Below are 23,719 nucleotides of genomic sequence, written 5' to 3' on the forward strand. Positions count from 1 at the left end.
TTTGGTTGCAAGGTCAGTAGTATACAGCAGACATGAAACCATCAAATAAAATATTCTGTTGGTAAGGAAAAATTACATTTATTTCTTTTTGCAATTTGCAGTCTTCTGTGTCAGGTGATGCCAGCTGTGTGGATGAGATTCTGAAGGTACGTCCATTATGATTATGGATGTTAGTACATCTTTAACCTTTACTCCTGGCATTTTTATTTTTATCCTCTCTCCCTTTACTCCCCCCTTTACCAGAGGTGCTGCCTTATTCAAGGCAATCGTGCTGCCACAGTATAATATCACAGATACTGGAAACATCTGATATTATGGGTCACTGCCCGACAGATTGCTCGATTTATGGTGTGGTTAATTATAACCAAGACCAGTCCTGTGTTCACACAATCGCTTTAAATGCATGTGCACTAGTTGGTGATAAGGAGAAGCTCTCTTTGCTGATATTTTCCGTCATCAGTGCTAAGGGCAATTATAGTGTTTCCCTGCTGTCTAACTTAGCACATAGCAGGGATCAAATCCTTGTCTGTATGGCTTAATGTAATGCAGACAATGCGTTTCTCTACTTTTGCAGTGCAAGGGTGATCGTGTGAATTCCAAGCTTGCCATCAGTTTTGCAAAAGCAATCCCAGAGAGTGCAGTTAGTAATATGTGTGGGATCTACTTTGTAAAATGGTTTGTTGTTGCTTTACAGTGGCAATAGGTATTTCTTCCCATTTTGCGAAATTGAATTTTCTGTAACCGAATAGCAGCAGTGATTCAATAATGTAAAACCAGAAAAAGTGGAAAACCTGAAAATAAGCTTTGTTGACTGTAGTGTTAATACTGTTTTCCTCATATATGTACATTACTTCAAAGCTCATTATACAGGCACCAACCCCATATCTGGGCAGGTGCCGGTTTAGGGGATTTTCTGGATTTTGGGTATTTCATTCACTTTTGCACAAAGCACTAAAAATAAAACATTACTTTAAAGCTTCATGCAATTCCTGTATAGCCACCATAAGATAAAGGGCTATTTATAACCTCCACAAACAATACAGTGCAAAAAGTAGGAGAGTAGCTTTCAGCGATTCGGATATGGTGAGCAATGATGGAGATTGTAGATTCCAGGGTGGGACCCAGTTTTCGGGTCCTTCCGGATTTTGAGACACTGGGTCAGGAGTTCACAAATAAATAGAGCTTCACTTGTGATGAAATCTTTGGAATTAAAAGGTAACGACAAACTTGAAATGGATGATGAAATCTGTGGAACTAAAAGAATAGTGACAATGTAGTGATGGGTAAAGTATCTTTAGTTTCTTAGTCAATCCCCGTGGCATTGTACATGCAAAGTCAAAGATCAAGTGTATATTTGAGTGAAGTGCAATTAGAAGGTGGGGGATAATTTGCTCAGAGTGCACAACGTGATTTAGTCCCCACCCAATTTAAAACATTCTGTTAATCTATATGTCCCTTGTAAATTCTGATGCCCACATCTATAATGGAAATTGATTATGTAGACTTGTTATGATCTAATTGGTGGGAGGGTGTAATTGTACCTTGATAAATCCACATCAGCCTCCTTAAAGTTTTTGAGTATAAAAATTTATAATGAAAAATGTTACCAGGATGCGTGTGCAAAAGTGAACTTTTTAATGTAGTCGATAGTTGAAGCTCCAGATTGTTTGAGCTGTTATCAGAACAAAACATAAGAAACAGGAGCAGGTCAACTCAGCTCACTCTATTCAATGGGATCATGGCAGATCTTGGGCTTCAACTCCATTGTCCTGCTTGCTGTTCATATACAAAAATCTGTCCATCCCAGCCTTAAATATATTCAACGATGGACCATCCGCAACCCTCTGGGGCCGCATATTCCAAAGATTCACAACCCTCTGAGTGAAGAAATACCTCCTAGTCTCGATCCTAAATGATTGGCCCCTTATCCTGAAACTGTGCCTCTGTGTTTTACATTCCTTGACCAATGGAAAAATCTCCATCTACACTATCAAACCCCTTCAGTATTTGTAGGTTTCAATGAGATCACCTCTTTTCATTTTAAACCCCAGAGAATTTAAGCCCAATTTTCCCCAATCAGGTTCTGTTTCGATAAAACTTGTGTAAGTTACATGTTGATTAGGATTTACTATTCAGTCATCTGTTATAGAATACAATTCTGACCCATTGTACACTGTGTGCTATAGGAAATGACTCACTCCTGGCCACCACCTCTGACGGCAATTCATACACCGTGCAAGGCTGAGCCATCAAAATTTCCATTTCCAACAAAGGTGGGTATTTGTGTTTACTTCTACAGACATGGAATGTTTAAAACTGGGGTCAAGAGAAGAGTACAAGAACAGTGGAATTGGTGTGATGTAGGAAGGAAATAATGTAGCTGTGAATCCGTGATGTGGGAGAAGAAAAAGGAGCTACTCAGTGAGAGAGCAAAAGAAGAAATGTCAAAGGACAAGCACACTGCAAGAGTGAGGAAGGCATTGCAGAGGAGTTCACAAAGGAAGGGAACTTGAGTATCTTTGTATCCTTTTAGTAGAAAAAATGTACTTGCAATCGACCAAACCACGTTAAACTTAATTCTGAAATTTGGCACGTTACAAGTTGATGCATTTTAATGTTGATAGCATTGACTATTTCTTTGAACAAATGGAAATCCATTCCTGAGATGAGAATCTCAAATGAATCAGCAAATTGAATATTTCTATTAATATACTACTAAGTGGAACCTGTGATTATGTACAGGCATCAGTTTGTATTTTAAGATGATGCATTTATTTTGCAGCCAATTTAGAAGTATACTTACTAGCTAGCTTGAGGAACCTCTACTATTTGTACCTTTTGCAAATTGAAAATCACTACAGTTTGGGATTAACCTTGGTGTGTTCTTTCTCTCTTTTTCCATTTCCTTTTGCTTTCATGCTGCACCTGATCCTTTTTACGTCCTGTAGCTGTTCTTCCATACCCGCTGATTGATTCTTGTCCCAACCAAAAAAAAAGTGTATTTTAATTCTTTTTAGGATTTATTTTCTCTGGTTAAAGTTCAAATAACTGATTTTGGTGAGTGGAAAGTTCATTGCACTGAGTTTGAAAGAGGTCCTAATTGTCAATAAATTTCAGAAGCTACTTCCAGCACTGTTTTACAGCATGCATCGTGACTAAAATCCTACAGAATATGTACATGATCTTACAGGTAAAGTGAACTATGAAAATTTCCTAAATGGCAGTGGATTTTGAAGGCCTGTATTATTTAAAATTTGAATAGTCGGCAGAACATCTGTGGCTAAAGGAGAAGTTTGTTCCATTTCTGGTCCTCGGGTGACCATTTTCGTTGCAGTACGTTTCACATCTTTATTATCTTTTATTTTTTAGGAATCTCAGCATGTTAACTACAGTGTACCAGGGCAGAGTAAGTATTTAAAGCTATTTAAACTTGGATATTTATTAATTTATCCATATTATATTAGTCTTCGTTACATGGTGTGATGCTCCTGTGAATAGAAAATTACTTTTCATCCAACTTGCTGATGGCCACAGCTTGGAAGATCCTCCTTTACCATAATCTAAACAAATACTATGTACTTCAATCATGGCACGCTAATGAAATTTCTGTCTCTGCTGAAAGGTAATGACGAGCAAAGGCAGTTACTTGGAATGTACGCGCTGCAGTGACAGAAACGCAAGAGAAACAGTCAAACCCGACCTGTGTATGGGCTTAACCAGTGTTTACTTAACATTAGCTAGACATTTTTAACCTTCCAAAGAGACACCTACACCTTAATAGTTAGTTTGTTTCCTTGTGGTATATCATAGCTTTATAAAATAATGCACAGCATTCTTTATCTTTAGCACTGAAATTGTAATACCATTTTCTGATTTTTGGGTGCAACTTCAATCAGGAAGTGCCACCATTATCCACTTATTGAACTCTCCCAGCAGTTATCAGAACTCTACCATACGCTTTCATGTACCTCCGTGAGTACTTCCATGGGAATATACTAGTACTTTTAAAATCTTGTCACAATAATGAAACATATAGGGGCGGCACGGTAGCACAGTGGTTAGCACTGCTGCTTCACAGCTCCAGGGTCCCGGGTTCGATTCCCGGCTCGGGTCACTGTCTGTGTGGAGTTTGCACATTCTCCTCGTGTCTGCGTGGGTTTCCTCCGGGTGCTCCGGTTTCCTCCCACAGTCCAAAGGTGTGCGGGTTAGGTTGATTGGCCAGGTTAAAAAAATTGCCCCTTAGAGTCCTGGGATGCGTAGGTTAGAGGAATTAGCGGGTAAAATATGTGGGGGTAGGGCCTGGGTGGGATTGTGGTCGGTGCAGACTCGATGGGCCGAATGGCCTCCTTCTGCACTGTAGGGTTTCTATGATTCTATGATATATTCACTACACATGTGGAATGATTTAAAAATTAAGGTATCTAATGGTTAACAGTTGCCCATATCTATTTATAATTGTCAGGCCACATTAAGATTTCAAGGATAATTTGTCTTCAGAATCTGATGTGCCTTTTATTTCAAGTCAGATTGGCAGCATATCCCATGGTCAGGTGCAGATTTGATTCTGCAATGCCCACCATTTGGCATCACAGGGTGGTGAACGCCACAAGAAACTAGGCACTCCTTTGCAGCAGGTAGGAAAGATTAGAGGCCAAATAATTAAAGGACTGCTTTAACATGCCTATGATGTGGAGATGCCGGCGTTGGACTGGGGTAAGCACAGTAAGAAGTCTCACAACACCAGGTTAAAGTCCAACAGGTTTATTTGGTAGCAAATAAATAAATGATGGTATTTGCTACCAAATAAACCTGTTGGACTTTAACCTGGTGTTGTGAGACTTCTTACTGTGCTTAACATGCCTATCCATTGGTTAAAAAGCACCAGTAAGCAAAAACTTGATATTGATATACGCCAGGTAACTGACTGATTGAAGCAGGCAAAACGGTGCTAAAAAATGAAGTTGGTAGGCGATAGTTCTTTCCTAGTGGCTGGTTGTTGATATCTCCTTATTGATTAAGGATAGTCCATGATGGTATAAGATTGTTTAGTAAGAAGTCTCACAGCACCAGATTTACCAGATAATCTTGTAAATTGAGTTTGTGTTTATATATGCCCTGTTTGTGAACACAGCTCCTCACTCACCTGAAGAAGAATCGACATTCCGAAAGCTTGTGCTACCAAATAAACCTGTTGGACTTTAACCTGGTGTTGTGAGACTTCTTACTGTGCTTACCCCAGTCCAACGCCGGCATCTCCACATCATAAGATTGTTTACCCAGGATTGTATCTGTTTTGTTGATTGTGAAGAATGCAAAGTAACCCTGAAAAGCTTATAATGCTATGGGTAATTAGGTCAAAATAATTACTTTATTATCTAATGTTGTTTACTAAGTAAAAATCTGAAGTATAACTATAATTGAAGTGCAAATGTAAAACAAAGATTGAAAAAAATAAGCTTGCATTTATGTAGTGCCTTTAGCTTCCCTGAACATCGTAAAGCTCATCAGTTAATTAAATACTTTTGATGTCTAATCACCGTGGTAAGATAAATACAATGGTCAATGTGAACACCGCATGGACCAATGAACAGCAGAGATAAATGACCAGATAAACAGCAATCATAGAATCTCTACAGTGCAGAAGGAAGCCATTAGGCCCATCAAGTCTGCGCTGACCACAATCCCACCAGGCCCTATTCCTGTAACCCCACATATTTACCCTGCTAATCCCCTGATACTCGGGTCAATTTTGCATGGGCACTCAACCTAACCCGCACATCTTTGGACTGTGGGAGGAAACTGGAGCGCCCAGAGGAAACCCACACAGACACGGGGCGAATGCACAAACTCCAGACAGAAAGTGACCAGAGGCCGGAATTGAACCATGCCATCCCAAAAAAACGATAATGTGAATGCTGGAAATCTGGATAAAAAACAAAGTGTTGGAAAAACTCAGCTAATGCAAACATTAACCCTGCTTCTCTCTCCACCGATGCTGCCAGACCTACTTCGTTTTCGCAGCACTTTTTCTTTTTAGAACAGATAATTTGATTTATTGATAACTGAGGGGCAAACATAGGCCAGGACTACTTCAATAATCCTCCAGCTCTACTTTAAATGATGCTGTGTGTTTTATTTAACCTTTATTTCGCCAGGTGAGTCAATTGAGAGCCTATTCTCATTTACAGGATTGACCTTGCCATGAAGTTAATGCCGTAGCAACAAAAATTACACGATGCAATTCATTTAAACACCAAAAACAATAAAATACAAATTAACAATGAGTGAGAATTGATAGTTTAGTAAGTGAAAGTACCAGCAACAGGGCATTAACCCTTCAATGCAAGACATCCATGGTAATATAATTGGTTAGCATCAGGTTTAGTTGTACCTCATTCCGTTCATTAGCAGCTGCCAACTGAAATGAATTGCAACCAAAGACTGTGCTCACCCTTGAAGTGACCAATTTGATCAAGTCACATGACCTCGCAGTAAAATGTAACAAATTTTCCAATAGGCAGGTGTTTTCCCTAGTAAGATTCAATGAATTAACAGAAGTCAGTGGAGTTGGCGCCTTTGTGTACAATGAGGGTCAGCTAATCAAGGAGTGCAGTCACTGTGGTTGTTGTGATAAGGTAGACCAGTCACAAATCTAATTGCAGAGTGAAAGAGGACATCTAACTTAGCAATAGAGGTTTTGGAGGCCATTTTATAAGGTAAGTCACTGTAACCAAAAATGCAGGATAAACATCTGAACTACGGTGTATCCGGTAGGTGAGTAAAGCAGGATTTACTGCGATAGAGAAAACCCGAGTCTAGACTTAAAATGTCAAATGTGCGAATTGCAAGTCAAAGCATAGTTCAATCAGATTCTGAAATACTTGTAAGTGGAAATTTGCTCAGGTCGAGTTATCAAGCACTAAAACTCTGATCACAGGTAGACTAAGACGTTTTCCTATTAAACATAAACTTGGTTTCAGTCGAGTTCAGCAAATGAAGACCAAAACGTACTGTTGTACATTAGCAAAACTGAGTTGCAAATTGTGCAAAACAAAGAATGGATAGACCTACAGAATATAAGATTGTATCATCTGCATACAGATGGATTGAAGAGTCCTCTGTTACTTAAACCACATTGTTCATGTAAATAGAAAAAAGAACAGGGCCTAAAATAGAAGTGTTAATTGCTAATTTTACTAACGTTGAGGATATACAAGTGGAAGGCATTAAATGAGTTCAAGTGCATTAAGCACATACTTGGAACAAAAGGTGTTGGTTAGGGAGTAGGAAGACATTTACAATGTTGCGTCCCATAAATATATCTAGTATTAAATAAAAGATTGATTTCCTGCTTCACCATCCAGCTGTTAGAAGATTAATTCTATGAATTATTTATGTCCACCAGTGAGGGCAGTTGTAATCTCTACTTAAGAGCAGTTGTAACCTCCACTTAATATCTCATCCAAAAGATGTTATTTCTGTCCAACACGCCATCCAAAACAAACATGATCTTAAATTAAAATCAGGCCTTTTAGGGATGACATCAGGGTGCACTTTTTCTCTCATGGCAGTGGAAATCCAAATCTTTCTCTCCCATTAAGTGGTGGATGCTGCTGCTGCTTCAATTGAAACTTTCAAAACAGATCTATAAATGAGAACAAAGAAAACTACAGCGCATGAACAGGCCCTTCAGCCCTCCCAAGTCTGCACCGACCATGCTACCTGGCTTAACTAAAATCCCCTACCCTTCCGGGGTTGTTAGTTGGAGAGTATCGAGGTGTGGAGCAAAGTGTACTGAGATACAAATCAGCCTTCATCTAACTGACATGCATGACAGTTGAATGACCACCTATTTCTATGTGTTTCCTTCAGTATTACACTCCAGTGCTGGCCTAATTTATGTGCTCAAGTCTCACTTAACCTAATTTTGGAAGGATGTTACCACTGAGCCAACGTTGATACCCCTTTTTCCAAAACTTTCCCTGTATTACCCAACTATTAAATTTCCCTTGATTGATTCCACACTTATCAATATGATAGTCATCCTCCAAATAAACTTTTCAAATGCCAAAGCCATTGTCTTTTTGCCTCCTTACCTCACATACTTCATTCCCTCACCATTGCCTTCTGGGACCAATGTCTCAGGCTAAATCAAACTGTGTGCAACCTCGGTGCCCCATTTGATCCTCAACTGAGTACTGAGATGTATGTTCTCTGCCATACAAGGACTGTCTACTTCTACCTCCAGTTCTGTAACATATCCCATCTCTACCTCAACCCACTTGCTACTTAAATCTTGTTCAGAATTGCAACCTTATGATTGGCTATTCCAGTGGCCTCTTGGCCAGCCTCCTCTCAACTTAAACTCATTCAGAACTCGACTCCTGCTTGCTCATCCATCATCCCTACTGTCAATGACCTACTTTGTCTCCATCTCATTTCTTTTGTAGTCATATTCCTATTGGTCTCACGCACCACCCACCCCTCATCTTAGTAGCTTCTTTCAGTCTATATTTATGAGGACACTACAGTCCACCTCTGGCCTCCTACACATCCTCCAATTTCTTCACTCCACCATTGATCACTCTGCCTTTAGTTGTCCAAACCTCTGAAATTTCTTCCCTGAACCACAGTTTCGTCAAATTATAACCAGGAAAGTGTGTCTGTTTTCCCCAATTTCTCTTCTCCCTCTTGAACTCAGTAACTCCTTGCTGAGCTATTCAATGCAAACAGGCTTCAACAGAACAGACAAACTTGATTCTATCCTCATCCAGTGATTACACCAGAAAGGGTTGCAATTAGCAACGCATACAAGAAAATGATTTTCATCGGCAACCTAGGTTACTGAGACCAGCATAATGCTTCTAACACTACCCCAATTGAGATCAGTTAATTCAGCACAGATCAAGCATTGAACTGGGATCTACTTAGTCTGTGACTTGCATTCTCTAGGCATAATGACTTGAGGATTAAAGGAGCCTTTATCCCGAAGTTGAGTAGAAATTTACTCTACCTACTAGAAGGACATCAACTGTTTTGGTAGTGCTTAGAACTATGTATATTTTTTAATAATGAGATTTTAATTGCAGAGAGATACAATGCAACATCAAAATCAACCTCCAATCATCACCAAGCAAAATGGTAAGTAATTTTCATTTGAATGGCAGAGCAGGCTTGAAGGGCCAAATGGCCACCTACTATTTTCTATGTTTCTATCGTACTTTGGAATTATCTATAAATATGGCAAAATGCATCTCTTGTAAAGTTTCAAGTCTGTTGTAATTATGATGTCAATGCCCTTGTCTTCTGGAGTGGGTGCTTGGATAATTAGCTTTATTGTAAAACAGACTGTCTAGAATGAAATAAGCATCCTAAGTTAAAAAAAAAAGTGCTCCACTTAATTCCAGTTTATTTACTTTTGTTTCAAACTGCCAGTTTTTTTCCCCTCTTCTCCATTAAAAAAAATTCCAAACCAATAAATCATCATTCTAATTGCAGCAATGGATGAGATGCATCCAAGAATTTTGAAGGAAGTATGAAAGGAAATTGCAAGGGCGCTGGCCATAATCTTCCAGTTTTCCCTAGATTCGGGAGATGCCACAGGACTGTAGAATTGCAAATGTTACGCCTTGTTCAAAAAAGGTTCTAAGGATAACAGGCCAGTCTGTTTAACATCAGTAGTGGGCAAGCTTCTAGAAACAATTATGTGGGATAGAATTAGTAGTCACATGGGAAAGATGCAGGTTGATTAGGTAGGCCCAACATGGATTTCTGAAGAGTAAATCATGTTTAACTAATTTGCTGAAGAGGTAACAGGGTCAATTAGGGTAATGCTGTTGATGTGGTGTACATGGACTTTCAGAAGGCATTCGATACAGTGCCACCCAACAGACAAGCAAAATTGTAACTCATGGAATAAAAGGAACTGTAAAAACGTGGATACAAAATTGGCTGAATAAAAGAAAGCAGAGAATAATGGTCAATGGATATTTTTGGGCTGGAGGAAGGTTTATGATGGTGTTTCCCAGGGTCAATATTGGGACCCTTGCTTTTCCTGATGTATGTTAACCTAGATCTTGGTATGCAGGATATAGTTTCATAGTTTACAGATTATGCAAAACTTGGAAGTATTGTAAACTGTGAAGAATAAGAAGTCTCACAACACCAGGTTAAAGTCCAACAGGTTTATTTGGTAGCACAAGCCACAAGCTTTCAGAGCGCTGCTCCTTCATCAGGTGAGTGGGAGTTCTGTTCACAAACAGGGCATATAAAGACACAAACTCAAGTTACAAAATAATGGTTGGAATGTGAGTCTTTACACGCTGATTTACACGCTGCCACGACGATGGCATTGCTGCAACTGCCTCAGTACTCAATGCCGACAACTGCCAATCTCCAGATGCAATTTTACAACTCATCCACTTCATCCTGGACCACAATGTCTTCACCTTCAACAACCAGTTTTTCATCCAGACACATGGAACAGCCATGGGGACCACATTCGCACCTCAATATGCCAACATCGTCACGCACAGGTTCGAACAAGGCCTCTTCACCGCACAGGACCTTCAACTGATGCTATACACCAGATACATCGATGACATTTTCTTCCTTTAGACTCATGGTGAACAATCACTGAAACAACTATGCGATGACATCAACAAGTTCCATCCTACCATCAGACTCACCATGGACTACTCTCCAGAATTGGTAGCATTCTTGGACACACGCATCTCCATCAAGGACAGTCATCTCAGCACTTCACTGTACCGCAAGCCGACGGATAACCTCCTGATGCTCCACTTCTCCAGCTTCCACCCTAAACACGTTAAAGAAGCCATCCCCCACGGACAAGCCCTCCTTATACACAGGATCTGATCAGATGAGGAGGATCGCAACAGACACCTCCAGACGCTGAAAGATGCCCTTGTAAGAACAGGATATGGCACTCGACTCATTGATCGACAGTTCCGACGCGCCACAGTGAAAAACCGCACCGACCTCCTCAGAAGACAAACACGGGATACGGACAGAGTACCCTTCATCGTCCAGTACTTCCCCAGAGCGGAGAAGCTACAACGTCTTCTCCGGAGCATTCAACATGTCATCAATGAAGATGAACATCTCGCCAAGGCCATCCCCACACCCCCACTTCTTGCCTTCAAACAACCTCAAACAGACCATTGTCCACAGCAAACTACCCAGTCTTCAGGAGAACAGTGACCACGACACCACACAACCCTGCCACAGCAACCTCTGCAAAACGTGCCGGATCATTGACACGGACGCCATCATCTCACGTGAGAACACCATCCACCAGGTACACGGTACATACTCTTGCAACTCGGCCAACGTTGTCTACCTGATACGCTGCAGGAAAGGATGTCCCAAGGAATGGTACATTGGGGAGACTATGCAGACACTACGACAACGGATGAATGAACACCGCTCAACAATCACCAGGCAGGAGTGTTCTCTTCCTGTTGGGAAACACTTCAGCGGTCACGGGCATTCAGCCTCTGATCTTCGGGTAAGCGTTCTCCAAGGTAGCCTTCACGACACACGACGCAGAATCGCTGAGCAGAAACTAATAGCCAAGTTCCGCACACATGAGGACAGCTTCAACCGGGATCTTGGGTTCATGTTACACTATCTGTAACCCCCACGACTTGCTGGGGTTGCAAAATTTCACTAACTGTCCTGGCTGGAGACAATACACATCTCTCTAACCTGTGCTTAACCCTCTCTCCACTCACATTGTCTGTACCTTTAAGACTTGATTACCTGTAAAGACTCGCATTCCAACCATTATTTTGTAAATTGAGTTTGTGTCTTTATATGCCCTGTTGTGAACAGAACTCCCACTCACCTGATGATGGAGCAGCGCTCTGAAAGCTTGTGGCTTGTGCTACCAAATAAACCTGTTGGACTTTAACCTGGTGTTGTGAGACTTCTTACTGTGCTTACCCCAGTCCAACGCCGGTATCTCCACATCAACTGTGAAGAGGACAGAAGTGCAGAGACAAGTTGGTGGAGTGGGCAGATAGGTGGCAATTCAATATGGAGAATGTAAGGTGATGCATTTTGGTAGGAAGAACATAGAGAGACCACATAACATAAGTGCTAAAATTGAGTCCGCCAGAGTAGGGAGGGGCTGGGTGTTAATGTGCATAGATCATTGAAGTTGGCAGGACAGGTGGGGAGCAGTTAATAAAGCATGCAGTATTCTGGGCTTTATTAATAGAGGCATAGAGTACAAGAGCAAAGAGGTTATGCTGAACTTATACAGGACAGGACTTAGACTTCAACTAGAATATTGTGTACAGTTCTGGGCACCACACTATAAAAAGCATGTGAACGCACTGGAAAGCATGCAAAAAGGTTTACAAGAATGGTTCCAGAGATGAGAAACCTCAGTTATGGGAAAAGGTTGGAGTGGCGAGGACTATTCTACTTGGAGAGAAGGCAACTGAGAAAATTTGATAGAGATGTTCAAAATCATGAGGGGGTTGAACAGGATAGATGGGGAGAAAGTGGTCCCTCATAAAATGATCAAGAGAGGACCTAAATTTAAAGTGATTGGCAAAAGTAGTTGACGCGGTGTGAAAAGATTTTTTTCTCTCACGAGTGGTTCAGGTGTGGAATGCACTGTCTGGAAATGTGGTGGAGGCATTAGATGATTACTTGAATAAAAGCAATATGCATGGAGGTGCTGAAAGGTCGGGAATGGCACTAAGCCATAATGCTCGTCTGAAGAGCCGGTGCAGTCACAATGGGCCAGATGGCCGCCTTCTGCATCGTAACACTTCTGTGAAATGCTATAAGAGAAAGGTATTAGAATAGTTTCTTCCAATTGATCCCCTCCCTACTGTTGTGATCAGGATTGGAAATTTGCATCTCACAAATCTGTCATCAAAATCCTTGTATTCACCTTCCTTTGCATCTCTCAAATCATGTGATCTGTATTAATCATGGGCTTTAGACCGTTCAAAATTTAAGTATAGAATGACAGAATTGCTGCACTGCAGAATGAGGTCATTCAGTCCATCAAGCCTTCACTGATAACTCCTGTACCACCACGTATTTGCCCTGCTAATCCCCCTGACACTAAGGATGAATTTAGCATGGCTAATCCACCTAACCACATCTTTGGAGTGTGGGTGGAAACTGGAGCACCTGAGGAAAAACCACGTAGATAGGAGGAGAACATGCAAACTCCACACAGTGACTTGAGGCCGGAATTGAACCCGGGTCCCTGGTACTGTGAGGCAGCAGTACTAACCACTGTGCCACCATACGTCATGGTGTTTGAGAAAGTACAGCTGTTAATAGCTTGTTGGGGAAGTGCAAACATGCATTGATGAAAACTGGTCAAGTGATTCCAATATATCAACATCAGATCAGGAGGATTTCAGGGTAAATACAGTATGTGGCATGATATTAAAGCATACAAGCTATACAAGTGTCCGCTTCAATCCAGTATCTGTGCTGGCAGTGGTAGTGGAAGTTCCCATTATTTTGGACTGTAGAATGTTCCAACAAGCCAAGGAGATCCATGTTACACTGCCCAATGTTCAAGTCCTAATCAGTGCTTAATTTATTGATCTCTGTTGTGGACTGTGGAAATGGGACTGATAGAATTCCTCTACAGAGAACCAGTTTGGACTTGATGTACCAAATGGCCGTCTTCTGTGCTATAATGACTCTATTGAGACAGGAGAATAGTGAGGTCATTACCAAGCAAGTTAAGATGTTCCCTGTGAATAGATTCACAAAAGAACAACAAAATTGTTGGAGGGTTGCCAGGTGGACGTATTCTGACATGTTTCAGAATAACTAACCAGTTTAACAGTAAACCTAATCATTATCTAACTGCCATCCTCATCCTCCTAAAACAATTAGCCCCTCTCAATCATCACTTTCAAATACTTCATCTGGGCAGCCTGATAATGTGCCATGGGCTTATGAGGATTATTTGATTTTATAACAGCCAATGGATATGTAACCCACCGTTAGATGCCACATTGATATTGTATTGCTCCTAAGTTTGCAGTCCTCATTCCGTTTTATTAAGTATTGAGTATGTTAGCAATTTCAATCACTGAAATTGTACAAGGAGTACACAAAATAACAGGAACTAGTAAAAAGAATTTCAATGCCATAATTGAGGCTTTGATTTGATTTTCTAATTTTAAATCGTACAGTTTAGTGATATTGGTGTGTCGGTAAATGTATTCTTGGCTGAACGGAGGTCTCCTTTTGGAACTGAAGTGAACAGAAGAATCTTGTGTGTAGCTTTTTATGTTTTTAAAGCTACTCAGGATTCCAAGTTACTAAAGATTCAAATAACATTCATGAAGTGAGGGCGGCACGGTAGCACAGTGGTTAGCACTGCTGCTTCACAGCTCCAAGGTCCCGGGTTCGGTTCCCAGCTCGGGTCATTGTCTGTGTGGAGTTTGCACATTCTCCTCGTGTCTGCGTGGGTTTCCTCCGGGTGCTCCGGTTTCCTCCGGGTGCTCCGGTTTCCTCCCACAGTCCAAAGATGTGCGGGTTAGGTTGATTGGCCAGGTTAGAAATTGCCCCTTAGAGTCCTGAGATGCATAGGTTAGAGGGATTAGTGAGCAAAATATGTGGGGATAGGGCCTGGGTGGGATTGTGGTCGGTGCAGACTCGATGGGCCGAATGGCCTCCTTCTGCACTGTAGGGTTTCTAGGGTTTCTATGAAGTGATGCTTAGATATCAAAATATCAAAATAGTTCATAAATGGTATCATTTAATGCCTTCTTTCTTTTTAAATAGCTCTGAAACTGACCAGACTGCTTCAAGGTAAGTCTATCTGCATGGGATTTTCAATGTAACTTGTGGTATACAGTATGATTGTTGCAATGTTTTGCGTTGATGCTTGTACCTGAGTTGCAAATGATCCTGTAGGACAGTCTAAAAGAGCTAGATCACTTTCCCAAATTCTATAGTAGGTGTTCAGGTGTCGTCTGCAAGGGAATTAGGTATTGCAGACCGTGTCATGGCATTGATGGACATTGACAGCTAAATGTGGGATGGTGGGGCATATGTGTGAGTTGGGGTGCGTGTGTGGGGGGGGGGTTTGCAGGCGTGTGTGCAGGGGGGAGGTGTGGGTGCGTGCATGTGTGTAGAGAGGTGTCACGTCAGTTTCAATTTGTGTGATCATGACGGTAAGCACAAATGTTGAATGGGTGCCAGTGTTAGGGAGTGAGGAAACTATGCTCCAAAAACTGACAATTGGGTCACGTTACCTTTCAGCACACCTGGTGCAAAACAATATTAGTATGAATCCACAATGCTAAACACTAAAAATGTTAGATTGTAACACATTTAAAAAGGAAACAACTTGAAGCAAGGACTTAATGTACATGATGCACATTAGTCATCCACCTTGATAGCTGGTAATTGTTTAAAATAACTTTAGGGTTCAGATAACTCAAACTGCAAGAGATTAATTCAATTAACTAATTTTGATTTAGATTATTATTTACCAACAATCACTTTTTTCTATGCTCTGAAAATATAATTGTCTTCTACTTGGACCACAACTACATATAAATTAATTGCTTAATGAAGTTAAAGTGAGATAGGCCTTTGAATAGAACCCCTTTTGCGCAGTCCTTTTTTTTTTCAATGAACTGCAGCCCTAAATATTCCATGGAAATGTGGATTTTATTTTCCTTTGTATGGTCATTTAACGAATTTGTGATTTTTGTATTCCTGACTGACAGATTTGACTTTTTTTAAAAACTTTGGTATTTTACTCCATTAGCTGTCTGGAGAGAGTTCCACTGAAATTGGAACTTCCTATCCCAAATACAGCTGCTGAACATGTTGATGCAGATCAATTTCTAACAAAAAGACTTGCTTCTTACAGTGATGATAGTGGTAATTCTCTCTTTTTGTGTAGAATGTTGGAAGATGACCTCAAACTTAGCAGCAGTGAAGACAGCGATGCAGACCAGGTTTGCCTTCACTCCAGCATTTGTTTACTGTGTATGAAAAAGTGGAAGTGCTTAGTTATTGAAACTAACTTGCAATTTATCGATAAATGTGATGCTGGAAAGATATGAATAAATTGCTTGATTCTTGAAGAGTGGACCAAGATTTTTTTTCCCCTGGATGACCTTTTCACTCACCAAAAACTTTGAGATATTTGATTGGCAAGAAAGGTTTATATTTGTGCTTCAAGGTAATGGAAGTAAGAACTACAACCATACGTAAAGGATCACGTGCAGCAGATGGCGAAGGAACAACAAAGGAATGGAAATGGAAAATGAAATGCATTAACTATACATTGATAGATTGACTTACTTTGCAGCTTGATAAAACAAAAAAGAACTGGTGGTGTATTTGCAAGTGGATTTTTTCATTCGTTTCTCTGTAAAGTCAAATCTGAAGCTTGGAGACCATATGGAGGGAAAAAGATCCAAAACTGCACTAATCCTGATGGTTTTGTATTTGGGTCTCAATTTACGAGAACAACTAGAAACAGATTTTTATTGCTATCAAATAAAATATTATTTTCCCATGTATGTTTATCGATCTTGTGTAGTTTAATACATCAGCCCCTAGCTTTGTGCTCAATGGTTCAATACATATTTAGTAACATCTTTTAGGAGACTTTGCTGGTTCTGTTACTTGTGTACTAAAGTTGAACGTTGTTTGGGTGGAGCAATTCAACCTTCATTGAATGTACATCGCAAAAATACAAATTTTCTGACCATATTTAAATATACTTGTACTGAGAAGAATTGACATATCACATCTTTCCAAAGAAATATTTGGAATATGTTTGAAAGAAATGGTATATCCTAGTTTTGAGTATCAATTTGCCTTAATTTTATGAGTATCTTTGTATTTTTCTTTAATCCTAGGATTTGGGGAAACCACCTGCAAGAACTAATCTTGAAGGGTAGGTAGTAGTTATCTGTGTAATGTAGAAAGGTCATGTAGAAACTACTTGCGATTAGAGGTAGAAACATGGTAATTTGTTTAATGCGGTGATTTTGCATATCTGGTTAACAATAGATCTTTGGTGCAGCTAGAAAATATCACTTAAAATGTAATGTTTTATCTGGTGATAGATGCAAAAATAGTTGACTACTTCCACTTCACATTTTTACGTTAAAATAAATTTATTAATTGGCTTACCAAATAATTCTTCTTTTTCAGTAGTTCTGAACTTTCCCAGCAAAACAATGAGGCTATGGAACCTCCTAGGGCTGACTCCAGCAGCCACAGTGGGTCTGAAAGTAGTTCTGGATCAGACTCTGAAAGTGAGAGCAGCTCTAGTGACAGTGAGGCGAATGAACCATCATGTATATCTCCTGAGGTATGTCAGGAGTTTCATCTTCATGTACCTGACTGTATGATGTAAGGGTATACCAGTGACTGGTGTCATTTACCTTGCCAGGTGTTCGAAGGCTGTCATTTTGGTATTGGGCAGTTTCGTAAGCCGGATTGCATTTAGTTGAAACTTCTTGAAACTCCCTTCTGTTGTACTTTCCCCTTTACACTAACATCGATAGGGAATGTACAAATTAAATGCAAGGAAACAACCAGAGATAATTCTGTGATGACCAATGCCACTGAAATGCAGAATTAATAAATATTAAATGGTTCTAGATACTGCATGCAATGCATTGTTTCATCAATTATCCCTAACTTATAAAGTTACATTAAACAACTTTGACTCAGTTATGTCTCCTTTTCACTTTAGAGATCCAACAATATACATGTATATAGTTTCCACAGTTTACCAAGCATCTAAAGGTTTTTCTCCCTCTGAAAGACTGTTTATCCTATGACAGATTTCTAAACTTATTTTGTACAACTGATGCCAAAATGCGCTTCAGAACAGTTTTCACTTTATTTTCTTAAAATAATTTAATTGTCAGGGCATTCCCTCTTCAGTTCGTCCTTCCTTACCCCCTGTCCTGCAGTGGTTAGCTACCAATACTGCCTGATCTTTTCTGGCTATATACTTTACTCCCATTTAATACTGTTATTTGCCAGACACCAATTTCTCACGAATACATTTTAAAAATTCAGACTACCGAACTCTCCAGTGATCACTTCCCACTAAGTGCCAAGTGCGGACAAATCCCAGTACCTACCCCAGTTTTCATACACTTCCTCACCCAGTGTTGCCAAAATGTGGGGTTCTGTATCCGTACTTCCAAAACCTAGAGATCGCACAGTAAAATAGGTTCTACATTCCAATGTTCTTCCACCACATTATTGAAGCTCCAGCTTTTCCAACTGTACTGTCATGCTTTAATGCCACCACTCCATACTGCCAAAGCCCAGCAACTCAATTGCTATTACTGAATCTGGTTTATCTACTTCCATTACTAAATGTCACCCACCATCTTCCTTGACATAGATGTCTATTCCACATCAAATTGGTGAGTCCTGTAGTTTTATTCATAAAGAAAGAGAAAACTGGTGTTCAATTTCAAGCTGTCACTCCTAGTCAGTGGAGACTTTTGTTAAATAATGGAAAATATATCGAGCCTTTCCTGTTCTGGTGTTACCTCATGGAGTTGTCCGTACTTAAGTGTATATCATATGGAATTTATCTGGACACCTGTTGGATATGGACTAATTTCTCCATCTCATCTAGACCTGCCTGAAATTTGTTTTCATCATTTGAGGCCGTTGCACCCACATTTTGTGTTATCTACCAATGTAGGTGATATAGACAGTGTGATTGTTCCCTCAATAAAACAAAGACTTACATTTCTGTAGCACTTTTCATGACCAAAGAATGTTCTGAAGTTCTTTTACAACCAATGAAGTATTTTTGAAGTGTGCTCACTGCTTTAATATTGAAAATGCAGCAAGCAAGCTCCAACAAAACAAGCAGCAATGTGAAAATAGCCAGATAATCTATTTCTGTTATTGATTTGTGGGATCAATATTAGTCAGGGCACCCTTTCTCTTCTTTGAAATAATACCATAGGATATTTTGCATTCACCTGAGATGCGAGTGGGAACTCTGTTTAACGTCTCATCTGAAAGACTAGACCTCTGCCAATGCAGTATTCCCTCTGTGTTGTACTGGAGAAATGATGAACAACAAATGCTCTATTTGCCATACATTTGGGACTAGTGTAGTAACTGACCCTCACTAAGCACCACAACAATTGCTAATGAATTTATGTTGACGGCACCAACAGTTTCTTCTTCAATCCCAAAATTTCCCTCCAATCCCACAAAATTCTTAGTAACTTTGTGATATTTTGATAAAGGCCTTGAAGTCTAGATACATGTAAGCTGGGTTTTAAATTTGATCAACTTTGTAACTTCCTCAACAAAGAGTCAAAGACACAGTGCGCATACTATTAGGCCCACAACCTAGTCCCATTTGGCGATCATTATTCTGGGTTCAAGTATAGCACCACCACCCCTATGTTCTGTTATTGATAATCTAACATCATCAATAATGAAAATTAGTACAGAATATTTATTTAACAGTTCTCAATGCCCCCCATGATTTTTAACATAGTTGGAAAGCACTTTGGCATTACCATGAAGCTATCACCTAGCTTCTCCACACTTTGGTTGTGTTTATTCTTATTCTCGAGAGCAGATTTCCTTGTAAAAAATATTTCTACTTTAGTCTAAATTATCTTTAACATGGTCAATTAGCCAATGCAGTTTTATTTCATGTGCTCTTTTTAACCCCTATGAACTGAATAGCTTCTTGTATAAGAACTACTTTGAAAGCATTCCATTTTTCTTTACTTGGTGGTGGAAATAATAGAAACAATGATTTGTTACTATTGTTGGATTGAAAAAATTGGAGGTATTTGACAAAGGTCCAAGGAAAACGCAACCAATGTGTTTTTGGCCACCAAGTTGACAGTGTTTGCATTCAAAAGAATTCTTTCGAGACTATTTTTCACTTTTTATATTCTCTGATGGGATGTGGTTATCACTGGCAAGGCCAGCATTTGTTGTCCATCCCTAATTGCCCTTAAACTGAGTGGTTTGCTAAGCCATTTCAGAGAGCAGTTAACAATCAGCCACATTGCTGTGGGGCTGATGTCACATGTAGGCAAGATCAGTTAAGGATGTCAGACTTCCCTAAAGGACATTAGTAAACCAGATGAGTTTTTACGACAATTGATAGTTTAATGGTCACCATTCCTGAGACTAGTTTTAATTAATGAATTTAAATTCCACCAGCTACCATGGAGGAATTAGTGGTTACTAGTCCAGTGACATTGCCACTATGCCATCATCTCCCACTTTGTTTTTTTAAGTCTATGAACCTCAATTTAAAATTCTGTTCTTTTCTGTTCCAGCCTGAACCACCACCTTCAAGTAAGTGGCAATTAGACAATTGGCTGAACAAGGTGAATTCTCACAAAGTCTCACCAGCTTCATCTGTGGACAGTCATATTCAGTCATCACAGAGTCACAGTTACAAGAAGGAGAACCGAGACCAGAGTGTCACGTACGAGGATCCAGGTGGATCCAAGGATGTAAGCACAGCTACTCCTGGGAGGGATTCAAGAAATGCACAGAAAGGGTCAGAAACTCGAAGTCGCCAAAAGTCACCAGCCCAAAGTGATGGCAATGCACAGAGGAAGACAGTTGGTAAAAAGCAGCCAAAGAAAGCAGAGCGACCAGCTGTAACTGAGGAACCAAGAGGAGGGCTAAAAGTTGAAAGTGAGCCCACTTCTGATCGAGCAATTCCTATACCTGCAAACCGTCATAAAGCTGCTACAAAGGGTTCTAGAAAACCCAGCACAAAGAGAGAATCCAAGTCCTCTACCAGGATAACTATTGAAAAAAGAAAACACAAGAGTGCCAATAAAACACCTCAGAAATCAAGGGAGTATGTTGAAACAGACTTGTCTTCTTCTGATTCTGAGCAAAGTGAAGCTCTCCCTCCTGCTTCCCAAACTCCAAAGTATTCTGAGAATAATAGGACTCCTGTCCATAAATCCTCTGTTGATGGGGAAGACAGCTTTTTTCGGCAAAGGCTTTTCTCTCCTATGGAAGAGAAAGAACTCCTTTCACCATTGAGTGATGTTGATGATAAATATCGTAACATTACTTCACTCATTGTTAGAATTGACTTAAGTCTGTTATCTAGGAAACCTGAATCACCTCGTAAGGAAACTGAGCAACCCAAAGTGGACAAGGAGATCTCTTTGGATAGGCACATGCGAGACACTCCAAAGTCTACTGAAAAAAAATCAAATAAAGGCAAGCGAAAACATAAGGTGAGTGGAAGACATTTTTGACTCATTCTACCATGCATTTAGAGATGGACTAAATGACCATGTAGAAATAGTTCAATTTTGTTTATAATCAAGACTCTTTCAACTGTAGTATTGGCTCTGTCGCATGACTTTTCAAAAGAATGTGTGTCATACCATTTTTTAGTGTCAGCTGTGGCTCAGTTGGTAGCACTCATCTCTGAATCAGATGGTTGTGTGTTCAAGACCCACTCTAGAACTTGAAGCACAAAAGCAAAGGCTGACAAACCAATACAGCACTAGTGGAGTGCTGCACTGTCAGATGTCATCTTTCAACTGTGATATTAAGCTGTAATTGTGTCTGCTTTCTCAGCTGGACAGAAAATATCCCACAGCACTCTTTTGAGGCACAGGGAGATAATCCTTAGTGTCCTGGCCAATGTTTATTCCTCAATCAACTTCATGAAAATAGATTAAATACTCATTGGCCCATTGCTGTTTCTGGGAGTTTGCTCTGCTTTGAATTAATTCCTCCCCTCTCTCCTTACTCACCTTAAGTGGAAAATGCTGTTAACCTTGCACTGACTGAGTATAGAAACAAAATCTAGGATATCAGGTATATCCTAGAAAGCTAGGGTATTTACAACAGGTTCCGAGCAGCAATAGTGGCAGCCTGGAATAAGTTTAATGCTACAATTAAACTTGGCTAGGAGAGAAAATGCATTTTTAGATTGAAAAATAACATTCTTAGCCTCTTTAATGTTTCTTCTACGATCACATTTTAACCTCCTTCCCTATCTGAAGAGGTTTGTTCAACTGTCCATACAGCTAGTACCAGATTTGCCACAATTTGCAGAGATGAAAGCTATTTCAAATTTAGGATTGTAAAACTTAAAATACTGAAAGAAAATTAAGTGAAAATTTTCCTTGTTCTCTATACTTTTATAATCCTGCTGGCATTACAGAGTCAGACATTTACAGAAGGAGGTCATTCAGCTCATCATGTTGCCATCCAGCCCAATCCTTTCAGCTCTTGATCCATAGCCTTGTAATTTACAGCACTCCAAGTATATATTCGAGTACTTTTTAATGTAATGAGGACTTCTATCTTTACCAACCCCTCAAACAGTGAATTCCAGATCCCTGCCACCCTCCATGTGAAGAGAGTTCTCATTTAATCCCCTCAAAACCTCCCACATTTTATCCTAATTTATGGCCTGTGGTTAATGTACCCCTCAACCAAGATGAATCGGGCATTCCTATCCACTCTTATCTAGATCCCTCATAATTCTGTACACTTCAATTAGGCCTCCCTCGACCTCTTTTGTTTCAAAGAAAACAACCCAGCCTATCCAATCTTCAGACTTAAAAGTTTTCCAGTCCAGGCAACATTCTTGTTAATCTCCACTATCGTCCAGTCACACCTTTGTGGCCGAACCAGTGTTTTATACGGTTCTGGCATAATCTCCCAGCTCTTATATTCTATTGCTCAGTTCACACAGGCAAGTATCCTTTTTGCTTTATTGACCACCTTATCTACTTATTCATACAAATTCAGTGATCTGTGGACATGTACTCCAAAGTCCCTCTGTTCCTCTACACACAAGTTTTCTGCCACTTGTGTATTCCTTTGCCTTTTCTCCCTTCCTAAATGCATTACCTCCCACTTCTCCAAATTGAACTCCATTTATCGCTATTCTGTCCACCTGAAGAATCCATTGATATCTTCCTGCATGTTATCAACAGCTTTCTCTCTCCCTTTCCCAACAATGGCAAATTTTTATATCATCTGTAAACTTAATCATACCCACTGCATTCAAGTTCAAATCATTGATATATGTCACAAACAGCAAGGCATCTGGTATTGAGCCCTACTGAAAACAGCTTTCCAGTCGCAAATACACACGTTAGAATCATAGAATTCCTACAGTGGAGGAGGAGGCCATTCAGCCCATCAAGTCTGCACCAACAGCAATCCCTTATCCCTGTAACCCCACGAGTTTACCCTGCTAGTCCCCCTGACACGCAAAGAGCAATTTAGCATGGCCAATCAGTCTAACATTAACCATTACATTTTGCTTCCTGCAATTTACATTCAACTTGGATCCCATGAATCTAAGGAGATATGTGATATACTAAATGACATTGAAGTATTGGAATGTTGCAAAGTATTGTTTATGTTGTGCATTAATCAGTGCAAAACTGCAATCGATGTAAATTTTCTAAATTTTGATTATTATTTTGCATGTTTGCTCAGAACGATGGGGAAAATGAGAGTTGTGAAAACAAAAGGCCGAAAGCAGAAGAAAGGAGTAATTCTAACCACAAGCCCTCCAGTAGTAAAGAGTGAGTGCTATGGATTAACTTATTTTAGATGCATTCGCCAATTAACCTTTTCCCACCATTACAAATTTTTTGAACATTTCATTTTCACCAATTTGCCCTCAGCTGAACACAGCTGTTTAAAGTGAGATACAGTT

At 39.9% G+C, this 23,719-nt stretch overlaps 1 protein-coding gene across 7 annotated transcripts in view; it reads left to right on the forward strand.

The window, feature by feature from the left end:
* Positions 1-23,719, forward strand: part of aff4 (AF4/FMR2 family, member 4) — a 93,889-nt gene that overhangs the window by 43,973 nt on the left and 26,197 nt on the right. For 2 of the 7 annotated variants that reach the window (XM_078230765.1, XM_078230769.1), the window contains exons 5-14: positions 102-146; positions 2,187-2,273; positions 3,370-3,406; positions 9,090-9,141; positions 14,800-14,826; positions 15,932-15,986; positions 16,899-16,936; positions 17,197-17,356; positions 20,337-21,263; positions 23,497-23,585. In XM_078230765.1, the coding sequence (XP_078086891.1) occupies positions 102-146; positions 2,187-2,273; positions 3,370-3,406; positions 9,090-9,141; positions 14,800-14,826; positions 15,932-15,986; positions 16,899-16,936; positions 17,197-17,356; positions 20,337-21,263; positions 23,497-23,585 (1,517 nt within the window). The remainder of the gene's footprint in view (positions 1-101; positions 147-2,186; positions 2,274-3,369; positions 3,407-9,089; positions 9,142-14,799; positions 14,827-15,931; positions 15,987-16,898; positions 16,937-17,196; positions 17,357-20,336; positions 21,264-23,496; positions 23,586-23,719) is intronic. The other 5 variants (XM_078230767.1, XM_078230770.1, XM_078230768.1 and 2 more) reach the window with 3 other exon arrangements.

The sequence above is a fragment of the Mustelus asterias genome, chromosome 16, assembly GCF_964213995.1.
Source record: "Mustelus asterias chromosome 16, sMusAst1.hap1.1, whole genome shotgun sequence".
NCBI lineage: Eukaryota > Metazoa > Chordata > Chondrichthyes > Carcharhiniformes > Triakidae > Mustelus > Mustelus asterias.